This window comes from Microtus pennsylvanicus, chromosome 7, assembly GCF_037038515.1.
Source record: "Microtus pennsylvanicus isolate mMicPen1 chromosome 7, mMicPen1.hap1, whole genome shotgun sequence".
In the NCBI taxonomy this organism is placed as follows: domain Eukaryota; kingdom Metazoa; phylum Chordata; class Mammalia; order Rodentia; family Cricetidae; genus Microtus; species Microtus pennsylvanicus.
Window position 1 is genome coordinate 112,473,742 of NC_134585.1, and position 23,786 is coordinate 112,497,527.

Consider the following 23,786-nt stretch of genomic DNA (forward strand, 5'->3'; position numbering starts at 1 on the left):
GGCCAGGACCTTGCCTGGCTCTGAGTCACCCTGGTGCCTCTGTGAGATGACGGGGTGGGAGAAGGAACAGGATGCCTGCTCTTCTCTTCTGTGATTCTTAGGAGATGTACTCCTTTGGGCTTGAGAGGACTGAGCCCCTGTGGGAAGCCCCAGGTCTCTGTCCCGGAACACCAGCTGCCTAGGGATTTGCCCCAGCATTGGCAGCCAGGGGCCTTGCCTCAGCCTGTCCCAGCCATGCTGGAAGGTGACAGGGTAGGTGCTCTGCTCGAGTGAGACAAGGACAAAAGCCACTTCTAAAGATGGCATTTGTGGGGCGAAGGCATTGAGCAACAGTACCATTTCCTCAGCGCATGAGCCCATGGCATTCTCTGGGCCCCTGCTTGTAGCCAGGATGAAAATCAAAACCAGCAGCCACCACAAGAAGCTTTGAAGATGGCCCTGGGGAGAACTTCTGACACTGCCTTTAAATTCTTCACTTTTTTTTAAAGGATTTATTTATTTACTTATTGATAACACGTATGTACCTTCAGAGTTTATGTGCCCCACATGCAAACAGGAGCCCACAGACACCAAAAGAGTATTGGATCCCCTGAAATGTCAGTTACAGGTGCTTTAAACTGCCATATAGGTGCTGAGGGCTGAGCCTGGGGCCTCTACGAAAACAGCCAGTGTTTGATAGCTAAGCCATCTCTCAATCCCTGCATGCAAGTTCTTAACTTTGGATTATGGAAGAATTTTCTGTTATAATCCAGGCACCTAGAGATGCTCTTCTGCTGGTATAGAAGCACAGAAGGGACTAGTTTGAACTGGTGTGTCTGTATACAACTGAGATTTACGTTCGTGCTTAGGGCGTTATCTTGCCTTAGGCCCAGAGGTTCTGGGAAACTAGTATGGGCAGAGGCAGAAGAGCAGCAAGCAACAGTGTTCAAGGAAGCACGCGAGTAATGGAGGAGAATATACCTTTGAGTTCCTTGTGGGTGAAGGAACCCTTGCCCCACACTGGAGAAAGCCACAGAGGAGAGCAGGGCAGAGATGGAAGCCACACTGAACAGAGCTCAGAAATACATGAAAATCTGCGCTGAATCCCTGCCAACCAAGGGCCACCCCTTGGGGAAGTTACTTTTGCATCCCACACTGTCTTAGTGCCTGTTCGGCCAGTGCAGTCCAGAAGACAACACTCTAACTGAGCCTCATCCCGGCCTGGGTTCAGCTCTTAAAGCAGAGTTCCAAAGGGAGTGGCGGGGGTACACAAGAGCTTGAGCTGGTTAGTTAAGGGTTGCATGGTCAGAATGAAGTGAAGGTCTCTGAGCCACTGTCAGAGCACTGGGATGCCACGTGGTCATCCAGGAATCCAAGGCTGTCCCTGTCCTGGGGTTCTGGCTATTGTACATAATCCTTATAAGCCTGTCATCTTAGAGTGTTGGGAAGAAGACGCAAGAGGGCAAGATAAAACAGAGCCGTGGTGTTTAGCACGCTGGGGTTGGTGAATGTCTTTAGAAGCTGCGGGCATCAGAACACATAGCGTAGAGTGAAGAGCCAGCATCTAGGTTGTTGGTCTGCACCTGGTCCTAGTCGGATACAGTGCATGCCATGCCATTGTGTGCTCATGGGTTTCTGTACCTTTGTTTTCTTGCCTGGAGTGATCTTGAGCATCAGATGAGATGGGCTAGATGTAGGCCCTTCCTGCATCACTTCTGGGTGATCTCTCTGAAACAGCTCCCAGCATGCACCCTTAGTCCTGGGTGTGGGTCTTATCTCCGGGCTCAAAAATGGCAGCTTGGAGCTATCATCCACTGGATGACCAAGATGGCAAGGGCAGGGGCTCCCAGGATCTTATATGATCAGACGGTCTTATCTGAAGCCTCATTTCAAGCCGACTCTGCCTCATATGGAGGCCGTCACTGTAATCTGTGTGTGAAACCTAGGATTAGTGAGGGCCTCAGAAACTGTGGCCTTTCTTTCGTTCATGAGCCCTGTGACCACCTTCACACCTCCTACCTTTGGGTGGGTGTGTGGGAGGCTCCTCAGTTTTCTTTTTTCCTTTGTAAACTAAGGACAAGCAGGAAAAGTTCTGTATACGCTAACCCTAGGTCTCAGTTTCAGGTTGTAACTTTCTTCCCTTCCAACCACTGGCTGGATGGGATTTGGGAAATGACAGAGCCCAGAAGAGGGAAGGGAGCCACTTAACAGTGGCCCGTGTGAGGAGTGTAGCCAGCGGACTTCCATGGGAGGTTACCCTGCCTTGCAGTTACCGACCTGACACGGAGGACCTTTTATTGTAGACCGGTGGTATTCCATGACAACCCTGCGTTAATTTTTACCCTCCCTTCACAGCATCCAGAGAGCAGCCTTGGTGGTTCTGGAGAATTACTACAAGGACTTCACCATCTACAACCCCAACCTTCTAACGGCATCCAAATTCCGAGCCGCTAAGCACATGGCTGGCCTGAAAGTCTACAATGTAGATGGTATGTGCTTGAAACTGTGTGCGGTGCGAAGGCCACAGTTAGGCGCCTTTGTCACCTAAACTTTGCGGTACATTTGCCTCTTCCCCGGGCTCCGCGCTTGCCTTGCGGGCCTTCCCCACTTCAGAACAGTTTCTGTTTTATTTTACTGGTAGACAAACATGTTTTCCAGGGGAATGTCAGTTCACGGTCCACATATATGGCAAGTTCATGCATTTGGGGATTTTGATATTGGAAACTGTAGTTGTGTTTCCTGCCTCCTGCTGGGAGCATCTTCAGTTGGAAGCCCTCGGGAAAGGGCTGCTTTTCCAAGTCGGAGCAGCTCACCCAAAGACCAGAATGCTCCTCCAAAGGCGTGAGGCCAAGACATGTCAGTAGTTCAGGCACCTGGGAGCTCCTCTCGGGCTTCTCAGTCCTGGCTAGGAGCAGGAGTTGAATGGTGACGAGAAGCTGGAGCCAGACTTGAGGAGTCGGAGCCCAGCTTCATTCAGGGTGTCAAGCGCTTAAGTGTGAGAAACTGGACTCCCTCCTTCCGTGTCATTTCTCGCTGGCCACCTGGGATAAGACAAGGGCTTTGCCGACTCCAGAAGAGAATCACATCGTCAGCCAGTCAGCTGATTTACATACATATCAACTTTGGTGATGGCAATCTCTCGCACACACTCTCTCTATATATAAAGTGTAAACTTCACCCCATGGAAAAACTTAGTGAGACCAAATCCTCAGCAGCAGGTTACCCAGAAGAAACTGAGGTCCTGCCACATCTCTCCTATAGCACTCACAGTGACATTCACAGATGGGGCATTTTGTGGCCGCTAGTCGCTGGTGTCTGGGGTGGGGACTGGAAAGGCCGCCCCCCAGCTTAGCGTGTTTTCCTGTGTGTGGTCACCACTGTACGTGCCCTTTGACTCTCTTTTTTCTCTGTCTGTCCTTGTTCTCCCATCCTGTTCTTTCTCTCTCACTGTCCGCTGCATGTGATGTCCCAGCTGCCCTTATGGCCAAACTGAAACTTTGTGTCGCAGATGGTAAGTGACATCATCTTCGGCACGCTCTGGGGGTGTTGTTCTTGGCCGATGTTCTCAGTGCTGAGCCTCCTGCAGCCTCTTCAGAGTTCCTTTTCCATTTCCCCATCAGGCTGGGGTTAGATTTCTCAGCCGCTGTGACTATGGAGTACGGTGCCCAGGGAAGTTATTTTTAGCATCCCTGTGCGCTCCATAGGGGGCGGGTGGGAGAGTACCCTGGTACTGTTTTTCTGTTCCATGTCCTGGCCTTTGATGTTAAAGCTATCCCACCATTCTCCTTTCGTCCAAGGGCCCAGCAACAATGCCTCTGGTCAGTCCCGAGCCATGATTGCTGCAGCTGCCCGGCGCAGGGACTCGAGCCACAATGAGCTGTATTATGAGGAGGCTGAACACGAGCGGCGGGTGAAGAAGCGGAGAGCAAGGTTTGTGACCCCCACACTCCTGGCCCCTCTGGTGGAGTAGTTTATTTTCACCTCCACGGTTAATTTTCTGTTTGCAAACATGACCTGCGTGCCTGCCGACAGTCCACTGGACTCTCGTGTCTCTCAGATTTTGTGTAGGGGTAATCACCACCAGCCAGACATACCTCTAATGCCCGTCACAGGTTCTGGGCACGCTACACCATCTGTGGGTCCTGGATCAGGCTTGGGAATTTGCAGCTAGCACAGATTCCCAGGGGCTTTTCTGCCGCTGCCCTTAGAGGGTGCCAGCCCCACCACACTGTTTCCCCTGTTAATTGAAGGGGACAGAGGTGACTTCCCTTATGCCTGCTGCTCCATTCTTCCTTTTCCTGAGCTGCTGGGGTGGGAGGGAGGGTGGAGCAAGGGGGCCCACGCTCTGGTTTCTTTTCTGTTTTTGTAGCCCAGGCTTTGAACTCTATGTATCTGAGGATAACATTGAACTTATTTTTTAAAACCTTTTTTAAAGCATTTATCTATTTGTGTGTGTGTATGTGAGTGTGTGTGTATGTGTGGTGTATGTACCCGTGTGTCCATGTACTGTTACATGTATGCCACAGTACATATGTGGAGATCAGGACAACTCTGGGGATTGGTTCTTTCCTTCTACCATGAGTTCAGCAAAGGCCTTTACCCTGAGCCATCTTGTCAGTCTGGCTTCTCACCCAGCCTCCCGCTCCTGAGTGCTGGCTTACAGGAATGCCTAACCACATGAGGTGCTGGGGGTCTCTCCTAGGTCTTGTAATACTGGGCAAACACTCCACCAACAGACGCTCCCCAGCTCTGGTTCTTCATCAGCTGCTCCTGTATCCCCATTTCCTCTTCCCAGATGGAGTTTGAGCAGAAGCCTTCCTGTCTCATCTTTTATTGGAAAAATTAAAGCGCAGGTTAAAGTGCATTTTCTGAGCTCATTATTGGCAGAATTGAGAAGCCCCAGGGACCACCGCCTCCACCCCTACCCCCACCCCGGCCCCTCCAATCTTGTTTCTCCTGTTAGTTTTCTTTCTCCTGGTCTCTTCCCATCCCCTGGAGGACAGCTAGGGATGCACAGTGTGACGGAATCTTGGAGAAGTTGGTGGTAGGCACATGAGGCCCTTTGGGTCTTAGGGGACTGTCCCCAAACCCCGCAGTGGGCTCAGCCTTGACGACTGCGCCTCATCTCCTCCCAGATTGGTAGTGGCAGTAGAGGAAGCCTTCATCCACATCCAGCGTCTCCAGGCTGAGGAGCAGCAGAAGTCTCCTGGAGAGGTGATGGACCCCAGGGAGGCAGCTCAGGCCATCTTCCCCTCCATGGCCAGGGCGCTGCAGAAGTACCTGCGTACCACACGGCAGCAACACTACCACAGCATGGAGGGCATCCTGCAGCATCTGGCCTTCTGCATCACCAACAGCATGACCCCCAAGGTGCGCTGCCGGGGTTGGTGGGTGGGCAGTCACCTGACGTCCTGGGTCCCCTCTGTTGCCGCCACACTGCTGTGCTTTCTTTGTTTGTTTATATGCACTTGCGTGTTTCCGTGTGAGCATCTCTCGCGTGTGTTTGGATGCCTCAGAAAAAAGCCAGAAGACAAAGTTAGGACTCCTGGAGCTAGAGTTGCAGGTGACTGAGTCTCCTGATGGTGCTGGGAACCAAACTGGGGTCTTCTGGAAGAGAAGCAAGATCTCTTTAACTGCTGCGCCGTCTCTCCAACCCTTCTACCTCATCTTTGACCCAAGGTCTCTCATTGAACATAGAACTCAGTGATCCTACTGGACTGGCTGATCAATGAGCCCTTGGGCCCCTTCTCTCTCTGCCTCCCCAGCAGTGGGTTATAAGCATGAACTGCCATAGCTGGTCTTTTTGTGGCAGTGCTGAGGATCTGAACCCAGGTCCTCATGTTTGCACAGCAGACACTTTGCTCACTGAGCTGCCTCATAGCCCAGTACAATTGTTTTGTTTAAATGTACGCTTTTAAGACCTCTCGATTCTATTACAGAGAAAACAATATTTCATTTTTTACCAGTACAGTGTAGTGGCTAGGGTGGACCCTAGAGCTAAACCGACCCATTTTAACCTGGGTCTTCCACCAACTGGCTGGCTGTATTACCTTGTGCAAATAGCTTCTAGTGCTATGCCTCAGTTTCCTAACTTATAAACTGAGGGTGTTCCTAACACTTCATGTTAATTCATGTCATATGCTTAACACCATACCTGTCGTTTCATAAAGCCTAACTTAGTAACTATTGATTTTTGGTAGGGTGCCACCAATTTCAATGCTGTAGAATTTGTTTTACTGAACAGGTTTTTTTTTTTGAAACACAATTAATAAAATCTTATAGATATTGGGGTTCAACTTGAAGACCAGAGAAGCATCGCAGCCACTCACTGACTCTTACCTTGACCTCAGTCCAAAAATGCCGATCCTGCCTGCAGGAAACCTCAGAATGAGACTGAGGCTGAGACTGAGAGCTGGCTCCTCTCATTTTATAATTTTCTCTAGCTCTAGGATTAAGGCTGTGCACCACTACCACCTGGTTTCTATGGCAAGCTAGTGTGGCTACTAGGATTAAAGGTGTGTGCCATTGCTGCCTGGTCTGTAAGACTGACCAGTATGACTGACTTACTTTGCTGATATTCTGGCAAACTTGATTAAAATACAAATGAAATGCCACTGCACTTTTGGATAAAGGCATTAAAACACTTTTAGGGATGGATATTACAGTGAGCACCAATGTGATTTAATAGAGCACTGTGGCCAAAAGACTAAGGGTGGGTGCAGCAGGTGTGTGCAGCGGGTGTGTGCAGCGTGTGTGTGCAGTGGGTGTGTGCAGTGGATGTGTGCAGCGAGTGTGTGCAGTGAGTGTGTGTAGCGGGTGTGTGCAGCGGGTGTGTGCAGTGAGTGTGTGCAGCAGGTGTGTGCAGCGGGTGTGTGCAGTGAGTGTGTGCAGCAGGTGTGTGCAGCGGGTGTGTGCAGTGAGTGTGTGCAGCAGGTGTGTGCAGTGAGTGTGTGCAGCGGGTGTGTGCAGCGAGTGCAGCGGGTGTGTGCAGCGAGTGCAGCGGGTGTGTGCAGCGGGTGTGTGCAGCGAGTGTGTGCAGTGAGTGTGTGTAGCGGGTGTGTGCAGCGGGTGTGTGCAGTGAGTGTGTGCAGCAGGTGTGTGCAGTGAGTGTGTGCAGCGGGTGTGTGCAGCGAGTGCAGCGGGTGTGTGCAGCGAGTGCAGCGGGTGTGTGCAGCGAGTGCAGCGGGTGTGTGCAGTGAGTGTGTGCAGCGGGTGTGTGCAGTGAGTGTGTGCAGCGGGTGTGTGCAGCGAGTGCAATGAGTGCAGCGGGTGTGTGCAGTGAGTGTGTGCAGCGGGTGTGTGCAGCGAGTGCAGCGGGTGTGTGCAGCGAGTGCAGCGGGTGTGTGCAGTGAGTGTGTGCAGCGGGTGTGTGCAGTGAGTGTGTGCAGCGGGTGTGTGCAGCGAGTGCAGTGAGTGCAGCGGGTGTGTGCAGCGGGTGTGTGCAGCGGGTGTGTGCAGCGGGTGTGTGCAGCGGGTGTGTGCAGCGAGTGTGTGCAGCGAGTGTGTGCAGTGGGTGTGTGCAGCGGGTGTGTGGTGAGTTCAGGTCCTCGCCCCAACCACTCAGTTGGCTTGCAGCTGTGCATAAGTGTTTTCTATACCCCCCCCCCCCGATATAAAATAGGGATATCTGCTCAACAAGGTCACGGTGTAAGAAATGATGATAAATAAGGCTGCATAGCAGGTAAATCATAGGGAACCATGAATGACATTGGCATTGGTGCATAGGTAATATTTAATAGGCCTTGTCCTAAGGACATGTTACTCTTACATGTCCCACAGGTCTCAGTGCTACAGACTTGGAAAAGCCGTGCAGAAATCTCTAGAGAGAAACTGCAGCGCTTTTCATTTCTTTCACTCAGTAGTCTCTCACCCAGGAAACCGATCCAACACAGTCAGGTCCATAGTCAGTTTCCTGTATCCGTGGGCTCCTCACCTGTGGTGTCAGCCGGTCATGGGTGGAAACATGCATCCCTGCACTGAGCATGCGCACACACACTCCTGTCACGCCGAGCATATGCACACACTTTCCCGTCACACTGAGCATGTGCACACACTCTCCAGTCACAGTGAGCACGTGCACACACTCTCCCGTCACACTGAGCACGTGCACACACTCTCCCGTCACACTGAGCACGCGCACACACTCTCCTGTCACACTGAGCACGTGCACACACTCTCCCGTCACACTGAGCACGTGCACACACTCTCCCATCACACTGAGCACGTGCACACACTCTCCCGTCACACTGAGCACGTGCACACACTCTCCCGTCACACTGAGCACGTGCACACACTCTCCCGTCACACTGAGCATGTGCACACACTCTCCCGTCACACTGAGCACGTGCACACACTCTCCCGTCACACTGAGCGCGTGCACACACTCTCCCGTCACACTGAGCGCGTGCACACACTCTCCCGTCACACTGAGCATGCGCACACACTCTCCCGTCACACTGAGCATGCGCACACACTCTCCTGTCACACTGAGCATGTGCACACTCTCCTGTCACACTGAGCATGTGCACACACTCTCCTGTCACACTGAGCACGTGCACACACTCTCCCGTCACACTGAGCACGTGCACACACTCTCCCGTCACACTGAGCAGGTTCACACTCTCCCGTCACACTGAGCAGGTTCACACACTCTCCCGTCACACTGAGCACGTGCACACACTCTCCCGTCACACTGAGCACGTGCACACACTCTCCCGTCACACTGAGCACGTGCACACACTCTCCCGTCACACTGAGCACGTGCACACACTCTCCCGTCACACTGAGCACGTGCACACACTCTCCCGTCACACTGAGCACGTGCACACACTCTCCCGTCACACTGAGCACGTGCACACACTCTCCCGTCACACTGAGCACGTGCACACACTCTCCCGTCACACTGAGCATGTGCACACACTCTCCCGTCACACTGAGCGCGTGCACACACTCTCCCGTCACACTGAGCGCGTGCACACACTCTCCCGTCACACTGAGCGCGTGCACACACTCTCCCGTCACACTGAGCGCGTGCACACACTCTCCCGTCACACTGAGCACGTGCACACACTCTCCCGTCACACTGAGCACGTGCACACACTCTCCCGTCACACTGAGCAGGTTCACACACTCTCCCGTCACACTGAGCACGTGCACACACTCTCCCGTCACACTGAGCAGGTTCACACACTCTCCCGTCACACTGAGCGCGTGCACACACTCTCCAGTTACACTGAGCACGTGCACACACTCTCCCGTCACACTGAGCACGTGCACACACTCTCCAGTTACACTGAGCACGTGCACACACTCTCCCGTCACACTGAGCACGTGCACACACTCTCCCGTCACACTGAGCATGTGCACACACTCTCCCGTCACACTGAGCGCGTGCACACACTCTCCCGTCACACTGAGCACGTGCACACACTCTCCTGTCACACTGAGCACGTGCACACATTCTCCCGTCACACTGAGCACGTGCACACACTCTCCCGTCACACTGAGCGCGTGCACACACTCTCCCGTCACACTGAGCAGGTTCACACACTCTCCCGTCACACTGAGCAGGTTCACACACTCTCCCGTCACACTGAGCAGGTTCACACACTCTCCCGTCACACTGAGCGCGTGCACACACTCTCCAGTTACACTGAGCACGTGCACACACTCTCCCGTCACACTGAGCACGTGCACACACTCTCCAGTTACACTGAGCACGTGCACACACTCTCCCGTCACACTGAGCACGTGCACACACTCTCCCGTCACACTGAGCATGTGCACACACTCTCCCGTCACACTGAGCACGTGCACACACGCTCCCGTCACACTGAGTGTGCGCACACTCTCCCGTCACACTGAGCACGTGCACACACTCTCCCGTCACACTGAGCACGTGCACACACTCTCCTGTCACACTGAGCATGTGCACACACTCTCCCGTCACACTGAGCACGTGCACACACTCTCCCGTCACACTGAGCATGTGCACACACTCTCCCGTCACACTGAGCACGTGCACACACTCTCCCGTCACACTGAGCATGTGCACACACTCTCCCGTCACACTGAGCACGTGCACACACTCTCCCGTCACACTGAGCACGTGCACACACTCTCCTGTCACTCTGAGCACGTGCACACACTCTCCCGTCACACTAAGCATGCGCACACACTCTCCTGTCACTCTGAGCATGTGCACACACTCTCCCGTCACACTGAGCGCGTGCACACACTCTCCCGTCACACTGAGCGCATATGCATGCTTTCCTGATACATTGAGTGTGTACATAACTTCCTCATCACTGTCCCCTGAACAACACAGTGTAGCCGCCAGCTAGCTTCATGTTGAGTAGATCTTGTAAGGCCCCTAGAGATGATGGACTCGAAAGTATACAGATGTCTGCAGGTTACTTGCAAATGCTGTGCCATTTTATATTAGGGGCGTGAACATCAGATTTTAGTATATGGGGGGGGGGTCCTGAAATCAGCTTTTCAATTTTTATCTGTATGCACAACCATACATTGAAAGTGGATTGCCCCCATCTAGAATATTCTATGTGATTCCAAACTGGAAATCATTTACAAACGTGTCTAACATGCTATGTGGTATATCGTCTATTGGAATGTGGGGGAAAAGTTGTTTGAGTATTTAGTTACAAAACTCCAAATCCAACAGAGCATGAACACAGGGTGTAGATAGAAAACTACGTGTCTATGTGCAGAGGGATGGTCTCTGGCAAGGACGAGGGACAGCTGTCCTCCCTTATTCAGGGTTGCTAAAAGTCTGATTTCTTCCCATTTCTTTTGAAAACTTATGCCTTCTTGAATATATATCATAGAGTAAGAAAAATCCAGTGTAGAAAGTTGTAATCACAGTCCTTGGGAGGCTGAGGCAAAAGGATCATGAGTTCATAGCTACCCTGGGCTATGTAAGTTCTAGTCCAACCTGGGCTACCTAGAAGGACCCTTCATGGAAACAAAAAACAAACAGACAAACAACAAAAGCAACTAGAGCTGGTGAGATGGCTCTGTGGATAAAGGCGCTTGTCACCAAGCCTGAGTTCAAGCCCCAGAACCTACATGCTGGAAGGAGAGACAGGACTCCTGAAGGTTATTTTCAGGTCACACACATGCCAAGGCATGCATGAGCATGAGGGTGCACACACACACACACACACACACACACACACACACTAAATAAAGTAATCAGTAACCCAAAAACTAAAATTAAAAAAATTTTGAGGAAAAAAAAAGCCCTGTCTCCCTCCACTCCTTACACTTCTCACTAATGAGAGCTGGTGTGTGTTCCAGTGTTTAGGGTGGAAATGCTTTGATACTTGTTCGTACTTCGGAAACCCGCTTTCTCCACTCAGGGCTTCTTGGATCTTCTTTTCCATACCCTCTAACCTGGCTCGCACAGCTCCGACTCGCTCCCTGTGAAGAGCTGGGTCTGATTCCGCCAGGTCCGCAGATTTGCCTAGCCGCTTGTCTGTTGATGCACATTTGAATTGAGTTTCCTGAGTCAAAGCCAGGGGTTGGCTGTTGCTGTGACTCCGATTTCACTGGAACACAGCCACACCTCCTTGTGTACCTATCACCATGGCTACGGCAAGCTGCTTGCAATGCGCAGTGGGGTAGAGGAGTTACGAAAGAGGATTGCTTGAAAACTGAAAACGGCTTGACCTCGGCCTAGGACCAGATGGATATGTGCCAGTATTTTTCAATTTATATTACTGGCTCATTCTTTCTCTCAACTAAACTGACTTGTGTATTTAATTCTGTGCCAGACGGACCAGAAAGTCACTTTAAAAAGAAAGGGACAGTGTTGATGTAGGTCTTGCCCTCTACGAGCATGAAGCTGAGTAGGGAGGAGACAGCAAGTCAGTCATAGTTCAAAAAGTAAGCTGTGACATGAGATCATCCCAGTCATTTCTGATCATGCTTTGGCAGAAGAGCGTGTCGATCCATCTCAAAGGGTCAAGAAAATAGTTTAAGGAGGAACGGCACATGGGAGGATTTAGTAGAAGCAGAGAACTTCGGTTAGCTTGGTGTCCCTTCTGGAGCAAGAGCTCAGAAGAGGGGAGGGAACATTGGTCTGCCTGTCCCTAGAACTGGCCTCGCGGGTTCAGTCCTAACCGCCAGTCACCGTGTGCCAACTGAACTCCAGCGGGAACCGTGGGTGCTTTGTGAGAACTGAACCTTCCCACCTCGTGGTAGCCCAGGGAGTGAGATAGTGTGTCACCTCCACCCAGACAGAGGGTGAATGACTGAGCAAAGTCACAGCCAGCAGGGGATAGAGCATGCAGTTTTGTCTGTGTGGTTTGTCTTGTCTGTCTGGCTTTCCCTCTGCACCAGGTACTTGACCTGCCCTTGAGGATCTTTTGCTTTAGTGGGGGAGAAGCGCGCGTGCAGTGGCACCTGTGTCTACAGGTGGCTTGTCACCTTAGATGTGCCTTCTGACCAATGCTACTCCACTTCTCTGGCCTCATCCTCCAGTTGCAAATTGCCAAAACAAACAAACAAAACACAAAACAAAAACAAACAAGCAAACAAAACCAATGGGGAAGCCCAGGCAGTCTTCCTTCCCCCAGAGAAGGTCTCATGGGGCTTCAGCCTGAGGAGCCAAACTCTGGTCTAGGATCTCTGTGTAACTGAGTAACATTTCCGAGGAATAAATTAGATGACCCCTGGCCGCTTGGCGTAGCCGCCCTTGTGAGTTCCTAATGCTTTTCTCTGGCTTTCAGGCTTTCCTTGAACGATACCTCAGCGCGGGTCCCACCTTGCAGTATGACAAGGATCGCTGGCTCTCAACACAGTGGAGACTTATTAGTGACGAAGCCGTGACGAATGGGTTACGGGATGGAATTGTTTTCGTCCTTAAATGTTTGGACTTCAGCCTCGTAGTCAATGTGAAGAAAATTCCGTTCATTGTACTCTCTGAAGAGTTCATAGACCCCAAATCTCACAAGTTTGTTCTTCGCTTACAGTCCGAGACATCGGTTTGAAAGGTCTATATTTGTGGCTTTATGAAAAACAAAAGAAGAATATATAGAGATATATATGTCCTGGGGGGGGATCCTTTTATAAAGATTTTTTTTTTAATTCTTTAATGCTGACTGAAACTGGCAGATGATAGACCAGTACCCTTCGACCATCTGCACTTTATTTGGAAGGAAGCAGATGTCCACCCCGACAAGCGACTGGTGGCATCTGACTTTAATAGATGGGACTTCTGAAGAAGCTGTTCCCTGGAGTTCCTGTGACAGCTGTAAACCAAAGTGGAGCTGCTGTGTCCTTGGGAGCCTCGCCTTACTGGTCCCTGCCTGTTGCCCCGCTACCGTGTCCCCCTGTACTTCTGGCCGACCCCTCATAGGTTCTAGGGGACTCCCTTTGTCCTGCTTCAGGAAACTACACATCCATACGTGTGTTTGCGCCTATAATTATCCATATCACTACACCATCCTGGGGAGTGGTGGGCAGTCCAGGAAGTACCCACCCACCAGCATCTGTTCTTTGTTGCCTTAAGTTCCGCAGAGAAAGAGCCCAACAGAAACTGTGTGCTGCCGGGTTGCAGCTGTTCAGTGATTTGCTTTCTCTTCTCCAGACGGAGAGAACTACCTGCCCTGTATCTGGCCCCGCTCCTCTAATTGGCCTGAGGCAGGTAGCCTTTCCCTAGGCCTGGGACTGACCACCTGAACTCCACAGTAGCCCCTGTTGAGCACCCCAGACCACAGCCCCACCTGGTGGGCGGCCCTGGCAAGGCTAGCTCTGCCCCCTCCCCCCCCAGAGCTTTCCCAGGGTGTCCACAAGCTCTTTGCACAGCCTCAGCCTCTCCCACAGAGTCCTTTTCAGAAGTAAGGTGTGACCCTGGGGAGCAATTTGGCTGCAGAGCCCCCCTTAGGCTGCAACAGGAGCCCCTGCTTCCTTAGGCCTGCTTCTCACAAACCAGGAGAGACCAACACTGTGACTCCAGTTGGCAGGTGCCTCTTGGAGCCATCCAATTTCCCAGGGAGACGGGTACTCACAAAGTTCATGTGCCAAGCTGCCCTATCACAGGAGACCAAACAATGCCCACACGCTGGCAACTGTTGCTGTCCCATCGCTGTGGTTTGTGACCACCATCACTGTGCAGTGTGCTGCAAGGAAAGGGGTACGCTGCCCTTAATTACTGGTCAGGAAGAGAAAGGGAAAGGGGGTGCTGGGAAAAGGGAGAGTGGGGGGGGGGCGTCAGCATTGCAGTCCGGGAAGCCTCTTCTGTCAGCTAGTTTTGTAACTGGTTTCAGAGGACTGTCCCTCGATTTGTAGACATAGGTGCCTCCTGGCAGAACCCTGTGCCAGGAAGTGCCAATGGAGCCATGTCCTGAAACCTTAAAGTGGGGTGGGTGTCTTGGTCTCAGTTTACCTACCTGTATCTGAAGCAATGATCCCCCAAGTATTCACTCTTTCCTTTCCTGGCTTCAGGGATCTGGTTTCAGGAAAGGAGAACACTGTCACCATGCCCTCTTGTCCCTGCATGTATCCCTTCCTGTTTATGCACTTGGTAAATCACACTATTTTATCTGTCATTTTTTTTAAAAAAAATCAAAATTGGCTTGGGATATTTGTAATATATCTGTACTTGGAAAAGTGAGCATTCTTCACTCCACAACTTTTAGCTCAGGAAGGTGTGTTGGGGAAGGAAGGGGAATGGCGTGGGCCAGGCACAGAGCCAGGAGAACCCATGTTAGTAGCACGACTCTGTTTTGCACACACAGAGTGGAATCATGGTGCTTTGGTCTTAGTTTTTCCCGTTAGGTCCCTTCTGACTGGACGTTCCTTGTGATGTCTTTCTCAGGAATATTTTAGGAGGTAAGGTAAGGGGTGGGCAGTCTGGGAGAGATTGGCTGTGTGTGGAGGGTAATGTCACAGGCTAGCTGCTTGGCCACGGATACCGTGTGGCTCTAAGTGCCATAAATGTACAGAATGTGGGGTTAGATGTAACACAGCTCATCAGCGCTTAAAATACTGTGCTCCCTACGCTGTCTTAGATCCTGGCTCTCTAAGGGGTTAAGTTGGAGCCCTGTATTGGTATGTGCATTTGCAGCAGGGTAAGAAAGGTTTAAAATTAAGGAATTAATTTATTTTCTCTCCTGCCCCCTCTCCCTCTATGACTCTTTGCATAGTAGAATTTCAGACTTCCTGAAATTATTGTTTTGGTTGTAAATTGAATATCGATTTTTTCTTTCAAAACACGAAGTTTGCATCGATTTCTTCCCAAAGGAGAAACAAAAATCAAAGGCAAATTAGGCCCTTGTGCTCTCCCATCTCAGCAGCTTGAGTTACCAGCGAAGTGGGACCATGTGAATGATAGTTTGGAGAAAAGCAGTGGAAAGATGCAGAAAGCTGCATCACACGATTAAAGACAATAAATTTTTATTTCATTTCTTGGAGCCCCACAGCCTATTCTTTTTAAAGGATGTAAATTGTGCCCTAAAGCTAGTAGGATGCATGATCCCGTTAGAGTACACAGGATTCCATTAACTTAAATGTTTATAGATTTTTTCCCCTATAACTTTCAACCTAAGTTATTAAAATTCTAACATTAAGTGTGAAAGAACTCAATGCCGAGAGTAGGTTCGCTATGGCTGCCCTCCCCCTGGTGATTTTCAGTTGTCTACAAAAGTAGACAACTTTTGTTCAAAAGTGTGTGCTATAAAAAGGTGGGACAGTCTTCAATAGTCCATGAATTGACTATTCCAAAAGTCTGCACCATGGAAATTCGAATAGGTTTTAAAGTTATAAGGCTCATTCATCCTTAGGTTAACCACAGAGTCAAGATCTTTTGGCTAAAGTTCACAAAGTAAACCCCAGAGGAAATGCTTAGCCTTCATCCCCCTGACCTCCTGACAATAGCTGCTTCCCTTTCTTCCTCTGATCTCCCTTTTGAGATCTGCAAGAAGAGTGGTTCTTTACAGCAGAGAGGGTGAAGTATGCTTGTCTCATTGCAATTCATTGTTAGGAGCATGGGGGCCTGGCCATTCTGGCGAGTCTTACAAAGGCTTACGGTGCTCACTCTTGCCACTCCTTGAGTGGTGGTGGTCAGTCTCCTTTCTATACCATCTTCTTGAGTGCATGTCTTAAATGTAACAGCTTGTCTTAGTCAGGCTTGCTATTGCAGTGATGAAACACTATGACCAAAAGCACTTGGGGAGGAAAGGGTTTATTGTGCTAATGATTCCACATCACTGTTCATCATCAAAGGAAATCAGGACTGGAACTCGAGCATGGCAGGAACCTGGAGGCAGGAGCTGATGCAGAGGCTGTGGAGGGATGCTGCTTACTGACTTGTTCCTCATGGCTTGTTCAGCCTGCTTTCATGGAACCCAGGGCCACCAGCCCAGGGGTGGCACCACCTACAATGGGCTGGGACCCCCCTCCATGGATCACCATTTAAGAAAATGCCTTCAGACAGATCTTGTGGAGGCGTGTCTCAATTGAGGCTCCCTCCTCTCTGATAACTAGTTTGTGTCCAGTTGACATAGAACTAGCCAGTGCAGAGCTCTGTATGCGTCTACCAACGTATTGAACTCTAGACATCGCCTGCCCACTCATTGCCAACCACTGACCCAGGGAAACAACGAGGCGAAGTCCCTGGTTTACTCTTGTCAACCCTGGCCCTGCTGTGTAAGACTCCCTACGTGTGGGTGCAAACCAGGAAAAGGGAGGGTTGGTTTCCGCCTGTATTTCTCTGAGCATGTGTTGCCAGGTAGACATGTTTGCCTATTGGCAATCATGACATTCATGTGACCAGTGACAAATCAGTGTATGTCTCATGTGTACATGTGTGTATGACAGCCTGTGGGGGTCTACATCTCTTCAGAGAGTTCCTCCGAGCCCCCAGCTTTTGGAGGGTCACTCAACGGTGGCTCCTTGTCTGTGTTCTCCTTTATCCCTTATACCGTCCCCTCACCGAGGAGATGTCTGTGGGAGCCCGTCGTCAGCCTGCAGGCCTGCCCGTTAAATCTGTTCTTGCATTAGGGCCTCTGTGACCTACAAACAGCAAGCAAGAAAGAAAGGGCAAGCTCTATGGGGATTACTGCAAGGTTTACTTCCCTGGAAGCCTCTGTGCGTTTATTATGTAACTTTTAAAAGAAACAACCAATGATTAGTTATGGAAATTGACAGGAATGTCTGGTTGATGATTTAAAGAGTCCTGCAGTGGAGACCTCAATGGTTATAAAAAGGCCTAAAGTATTTCTGGGTAGTGTTTGCTCTTTATGGATCTTGTTACATCACAAAAGATAAATCACTACTGTGAATTTACTACTATGTAACCTTGTCATATCCCATTATAAATAAAACATGCCTTGTTTCTAAACCCGGAGTGCAGTCCTTGACTGGTACTCACCAGAGTCGTGAGCTGACCCCAGTTCGACCCCTCTGGAAGCCCCTACTGAGTTTTAATCAGATGCCCAGAAAAATCAGATCTGGGACACGGGTTTCTGTTTTCTGTTTTTTCAGTTAGTGTATGTAGAGCGATGGGTTTCATTCTGACATCTTTCAAATGAAAATGAGCCGAGTACACATACTAACAAAACATTGTATTTTGTCACAAGGAGGGGAAGAGTGCTGGCACCATCCAAGGGTGCTAAACCAGGATCTGCAGGCTCTGCACCCCTTGTCCTCCCCGCAGGGTCTTGATTAGGGATCCTTTCATTTGCAGGTGACAAAGAGATGAGAGAAGAGACTTGCAGGGGACTCTTGCCTGGTAAATGGGATTTCAGACACGCCCTTTAGAGCCAGGTCCCTCTGCCCACCCTACCCTGGAGCATGAGCTCAGTGGTTTGGCATTTCTGGGTGTGGAGGAGGGACCTGGAGACAACCACCGCAAGTAGGAACCTGAGGCGGAGAATTCCTGGGGAGAACGATCACTTCTTGCACTTTGTGTTTTACCACTTGGTCCCGTGGGAAGCTTCTCCACCAGGCTGACCCACTGGGATACATAATGGGAGGAAATGAAGAAGCCCCTCCTCCCGGAGAGCCCTAACCTGCTGGAGTTGAGCTGCTGCGGCATTGCTCCCTGCAGCCCGGGCCATTTCCCTCCAACATCTACTTCTCCCCGGTGGACCAGAGCAAGAGGCTAGCCCGGGCCTTGCGCACAGGGACCAGAGCTGACTTTTCTAGGTGGGAGGGTCAAGTTAGCCCAGCGGAGGGATGGGGTTATGGTGCTCATGTGGTCACTGCGGTGGGAGTTAAGATGAATTCCCGAGGGTGAACAAGGAGAGAAAAACTCCTGAATGAAATGAAAGCCTAGGACACCGAGCCCACCATCCTGTCCCTTTCTGCCTAGATCGCCCAATTTGCTTCACCATGAAATGCACCTCTTTGATGAATGTTTGTGGAGTGGAGTTTCTCAACACCATAGAGATTCCTGGAGCCTGAGGCAATGCAGGCAAGGTGGCTTTCTCAGAAAGGCCAAAGACTTGTTCTCACCGAGATGAAATAAAGACACTTTTGTCTTAATTCCTGGGGACAAATGTAACAACCTCCCAGGCTTTTATCTTGAGTCTCTGATTCTTTTGGCCCTGAAATGACATTTGCATCACAGCATCTGAGCATGTAATTTGTCTGGTTTTGCCTGTGTTTCTCTGAGCGTTCAGGCATAGCCAGGTACATTCACTGTGAATTTGCTCACCGTGTGGGAGAGTGATTCTCAGCCATCTTAATGCTGCGACCCTTTAATACAGTTCCTCATGTTGTGGTGAGTCCCAACTACACAATTATTTTTGTTACTACTCATAGCTGTAATTTTGCTTCTGTTATGACTTGTAATGTAAATAACTGTGTTTTCCGATGGTCTTAGGTAACACCTGTAAGATGGTCATTAATTAGATAAGCCTCCACAGGTCACAATCCACAGGGAAGAAACAAGGATGTAGGAGTTTTCAAACCCCCAGTCTATGAAAACATCAAATGACAGACCTTTGTCCAGGGGATTAGTTATGGCATTGAGACACCTGACCAATGGTGACAAATTCAGTTCAATTTGCATTATAAGTAATGTAGCTGGAAGCATGAGGTTTTTGTCATAGAAGCCGGGGAGGGAGATGTGACCATCGTTGTCAGGTGCTATTGCCCCTCAGTTCTAGTCTTAAAAGAATAGTCTGGAAAAGCCTGGGATAAAACCGGACTCTCTGAACATAGCGGACAATGAGGACTACTGACAACTCAAGAACAATGGCAATGGGTTTCTGATCCTACTGCACGCACTGGCTTTGTGGGAGCCTAAGCAGTTTGGATGCTCAACTTACTAGACCTGGATGGAGGTGGGGGTTCCTTGGACTTCCCACAGGACAGGGAACCCTGATTGCTTTTCGGGCTGGGGGGGACTTAATTGGGGGAGGGGGAGGGAAATGGGAGGCGGTGGCGGGGAAGAGACAGAAATCTTTAATAAATAAATAAATTTTTTAAAAAAAGAAAAAAATAAAAGAAAATAAAAAAAAAGAATAGTCATTTTGTATAAATGTGGGCAGGAGAAAATCCAATGCTAATAATCTTATTTTTATGATGGTTACTCCAAGCTTTAAATTGTCAGCTCCTCTGGAACCCCCAAATTATGACCTGCTGAACCAAAGTTCATTTTTAAGCAGCCACCGATGAGAACAACTATTCACAGAGCGCAGGAAACCAGTAAGGATGCAGCAGTGACAGACACTGCCCTACCAGGGGAAATGAACTAAACTCTGGTGAGGACCAGAGTCCTTACCTTTCTGGGCCAGGCCTTAGGAGATGCTATCTGACAGTTGCTTTTTTTAGCAGCGATTTTCATCTCTGGATTTTGAACCTAGTATCTATCCTTATCTTGTAGATAATACAAACCATGTGGCATGGACCATATCCTTTTTGAATAGTTAGTATTGTGCTTTGTAACCAAGAAGGGCTGTTTCTGCCTAGCCTGTACCTAGGGTTGTCAAATACCATGTGTATATGACCGTGGTGGTTTGAAAGGATCCTCACAGGGAGTGGCACTATTAGGAGGTGTGGTCTTGTTGGAAGAAGTGTGTCCCTGTGGAGGCAGGCTTTGAGGTCTCACATATGCTCAAGATACCACCCAGAGTCTCAGTCTACTTCCGGTTACCTGTAAGATGTAAGGCACCCAGCAGCTTCTCCAGTATCATGTCTGCCTGCACGCCTCCATGGTGCCTCATGATAGTAGTGGACCAGAGACCTCTGAAACTAGAAGCCACCCCAGTCAAATGTTTTTCCTTTATGAAAATTGCCATGGTCACGGTGCCTCTTCACAGCAGTGGAACCCTAAAACAATGATGATGCGTCAATGCACACCACCACATTGGTTGAGTCCGATGCTCTAACTGAACATTTCTGAATATGTAGCTGAATGCATTGCATGACTCAGAGCCGTGTACACAAGTCCCGTTGTTTCTCTAAGGTTTGTTTTGTGAAATGCCCTCTCGTCCTGATGCTGGTGGCAGGGTTGGTGTCTACCACTGACTGGAAGCTCTCAGAGCAGTAAGCTGCCACAATCAAAGGGACACTGTCGTTTGTTTGCCTATGTCCAGCATTATGAATGCATTTTTTCCTATATATTTTGTCATTAAAAATTTATCTCTGGCAAGAAGATAACTCTAGTTCCTGATAGACTATTTGGCTTTTCTGTTGTTTGCACATGCCACTGGCTAACATACCCAGGAGAGAAATCAGAAGCCATGATTGACAGTTTTCTCCCTCACATAGCAAATCCATCAAGACTTGTCCTTGCCCTATAACTTTCTCAACTTAATTACCTCTCTCCATGTCCATGCCTAGCACCCTAGTTCAGGTCTTGTCTTCTGCAATGGCATTAGCTACCCCAGTTTCTCTTGGGTCTTCCTTTTTAAAAATTTTGAGATAATAGCATTATTGTTATTATTAGTATGTTTACACATGATGCATATGTGACCAGTGCCACACATGGTACCTAGTAGCTAATGTTATTTGGTTTTCTTTTGGGCCCTCCATTGATGCCCTCATCCCTTCCTAATTCACTATAAAACATTTTACACATCAGGTATGCTAAAAACTTGGAAGATAAATTGAGACCCCAAATTGTGTACTGTCTCCCTCCCTTTCTGATGTGACTAGTTCAGGTTTAAGCTCTGCTATCTTTTCAGGGAAGATTTTTTTTTATCTTGATTTGATTTTCTGCAGCTTCGCGTTTGTATGAAAATCAAGTGGAGTATGAGAGAGGAGGAAAGGCAGTGAAGGGTGATGATCACTGTGACGACCATGAATAGTCACTGGCCAATTTATGGGGAGAAAAAGTCTAAATGAATACAGAGTGAAAGATGAAATCCTGAGGCTTATCTAAAACCTGGAGAGGAAGCCAACTTCTCGAGTAAATGAGTAAAAAACCATATTCGAGACAGGAAAGTGGGGGGAAAACCATCACACCGTGGATAGGGGTGAGAGGCGCACAGTCAATTGTGTTTGGAAATTGGTTTTAAATTATTGACTTACTTGAGATGAGGGAACTAGATTATTTGATGGAAAATGTTGATGCTTGCTGCTCTGCATCAGCTACCCCTTCGCTTGCCTGGAATGTTGATAGCGCACAAATTCCTGCCAGTTGCATGGACGGGGATCAGAGAAAGCAATTGATTCGAAGATACTTATCGTATAGATTAATGATAAGCTATTTCCTTGGGCCACCAGCCCAGATGTTCACAGTTCAGAAGTTCACAAGCAAACCCTGCTGGGGGAACAAATTAAAGCCACATGCAGACAGGGGCCAATGGCTGTAGCTGCAGAGCGTGGAGGAATCTTGAGAAAGCAATGTCATGAGCATCAGGACAGCCGTAGGTAAAGTCCAAGAGCAAGAGGCTGGACCAGCTGGCGGTAGACGGCACAGACAGGATGTCGTTCCCGTTAGTGCCAGGATGGTGTGCGAACATCCTCTCGTTACCCAGGCTCATGTCGCCATGGATAATCCAAAATGATAGTTGGCTTTGGGCTCTGCTGCCTGGGTCCATGTCCAAATGTGTTTCTGTGGTCTCAGATTTCATATTGCAGGAAATATGAAGATGCGTTTTCAGAACTGAAGCTGGGCACTTCAAACATTTTTCCTCTATTGTTTCTCTGTTCAGCTACTTGCTCATTCTTACCTTCCCTAATCTACATGCAATGAAGGTTAGGAGTCTATTTAAAAAGTCTGACTTTTTAATGAGTGAGTGAGTGAGTGCACAAAGTACACTCAACACCAAAGCACTGATGGCAAACTAATCAATCACACATGATTATTTAGGAGTGTTAGGGGCCGATGGGAGTCCCAGAGTTATCCCACAGACTTGAAGTTATCGCTAAAGATTTCAGATTGTAAAAATATTGCATTGATTCTAAAGATTCCTCTTAATCCGTCTTGCAAATATTTAGGTCTGCGAGGTGGCTGTGGCCATTCCATCCCCAGACAGCATGGCACTTCCATGCTTGTTCCCAGGCTGCGGCTGTGTCCCTTGCATGAGGGAAAAGATCATCGTGCACCTCAAATGTCCTCACGGAGCCAAGGGGATCGTACGGTCCTGTTTCTGTAGTAGGTGACTCTCCTAAGCCAATCCAGGCAACCGATACCATGCTGCCAAAGCTCTTTGGTTAAGATTCCCCTTCAATCATCACTAGGTTTATTTTGTATATTCTTAATAGAGGTACTCGCCATTAAAGTCGATGAGTATCATGCTTGCAATGTTGTCTCAAAATTTATTACTTGCCTACCCAAACTTGGGCAGAGGAGAAATGAGTTAACAAGTTTCTCCCCCTAAGGTTGCTATCAGACCTATAGGTGAGGAACCCATGCAATGAAAGCAAGATGACATGTCTGCACACGACATGACATTGACTCCTCTCAGGATGACAAACATGAAGACTGGAGAGGCCACAATCTCTCCTAGAAAAGACAAGCGCTTTTCAAGTCTAAGATGGCATTTAATTGACTTTGACTGAAAAGGATTCTTTGTTCCGGATTCTGCATTGAATCTTCCTCTTTCTCTTTTCTTTTAGCAGAAGAGCAGATCTTGTGTTTTTAATTAGCCCACATTTCTAGTGTCATTTGAGTTGATTATGAACTCGGGATGGGAAGTTGAATGGATTCATCCAAGCAATAAAATCAGTTGCGGGAAATTCGTGTGAGTCTGTCTCTTCAGACACGCTCTGGGGGAAAAGGAATGCAGTGTTTTGATCCGTAATGTCAATCCTTTTAAGTTGCAACTACAGTTGTATCTACATCCCTTCAAAGTGTTTGTGCAATCCTTGAGCCCTCTGTGTCTTTCTGTATTAAGGACAATAACCAGACGCATCTCCTAATCTGCTCTAAGGATTAGCTGCGGTCACATATGCAAAGCACTCAATGTCATGCTCTGGTCATGGAACAAAACACTCCATATGTATCAGCTCAGAGGGTTCCTGCTGCTCACTGAACTGTCCACGCAGAAGCACTGGCTCCCAGGGATGCTAAAACAGGAATACCAGAGCACAGTTTCAGATTCACATGTTTCTAGGTCTCTGAGAACAGCGCTGGACTGAGAAACAGACTGCGTTCCCATCAGACCCCCACTCCTTGGCTACTTCAGAGTTCAGCGTCAGAGACTTCTTGGGACAATCACCTCCCCAAGAGTTTGCTTGAAGTGTGACTGGGCCTGGGTGGGTGGAACACACAGCATAGCCTGCTTAGTTTTGTGAGGGGAGAAAATTATATTGAGGCCCTGCATTTTAGACTGAACTGGGCACCCCCAAGACCCTAAGGAAGTGTTGGCTTCTGATATAACTGCATTTGA

General features: G+C 49.1%; 1 protein-coding gene across 2 annotated transcripts in view; it reads left to right on the forward strand.

The window, feature by feature from the left end:
* The window catches only part of Vangl1 (VANGL planar cell polarity protein 1), a 53,710-nt gene extending 36,369 nt beyond the window's left edge, over positions 1–17,341 (forward strand). The window contains exons 5-9 of one of the 2 annotated variants that reach the window (XM_075981774.1): positions 2,335–2,468; positions 3,452–3,490; positions 3,777–3,909; positions 5,115–5,349; positions 12,729–17,341. In XM_075981774.1, coding sequence (XP_075837889.1) covers positions 2,335–2,468; positions 3,452–3,490; positions 3,777–3,909; positions 5,115–5,349; positions 12,729–12,989 — 802 coding nt within the window. In that variant the 3' untranslated portion in view covers positions 12,990–17,341. The remainder of the gene's footprint in view (positions 1–2,334; positions 2,469–3,451; positions 3,491–3,776; positions 3,910–5,114; positions 5,350–12,728) is intronic. The other variant, XM_075981775.1, reaches the window with a different exon arrangement.
* Positions 17,342–23,786: the final 6,445 nt, after the last annotated feature.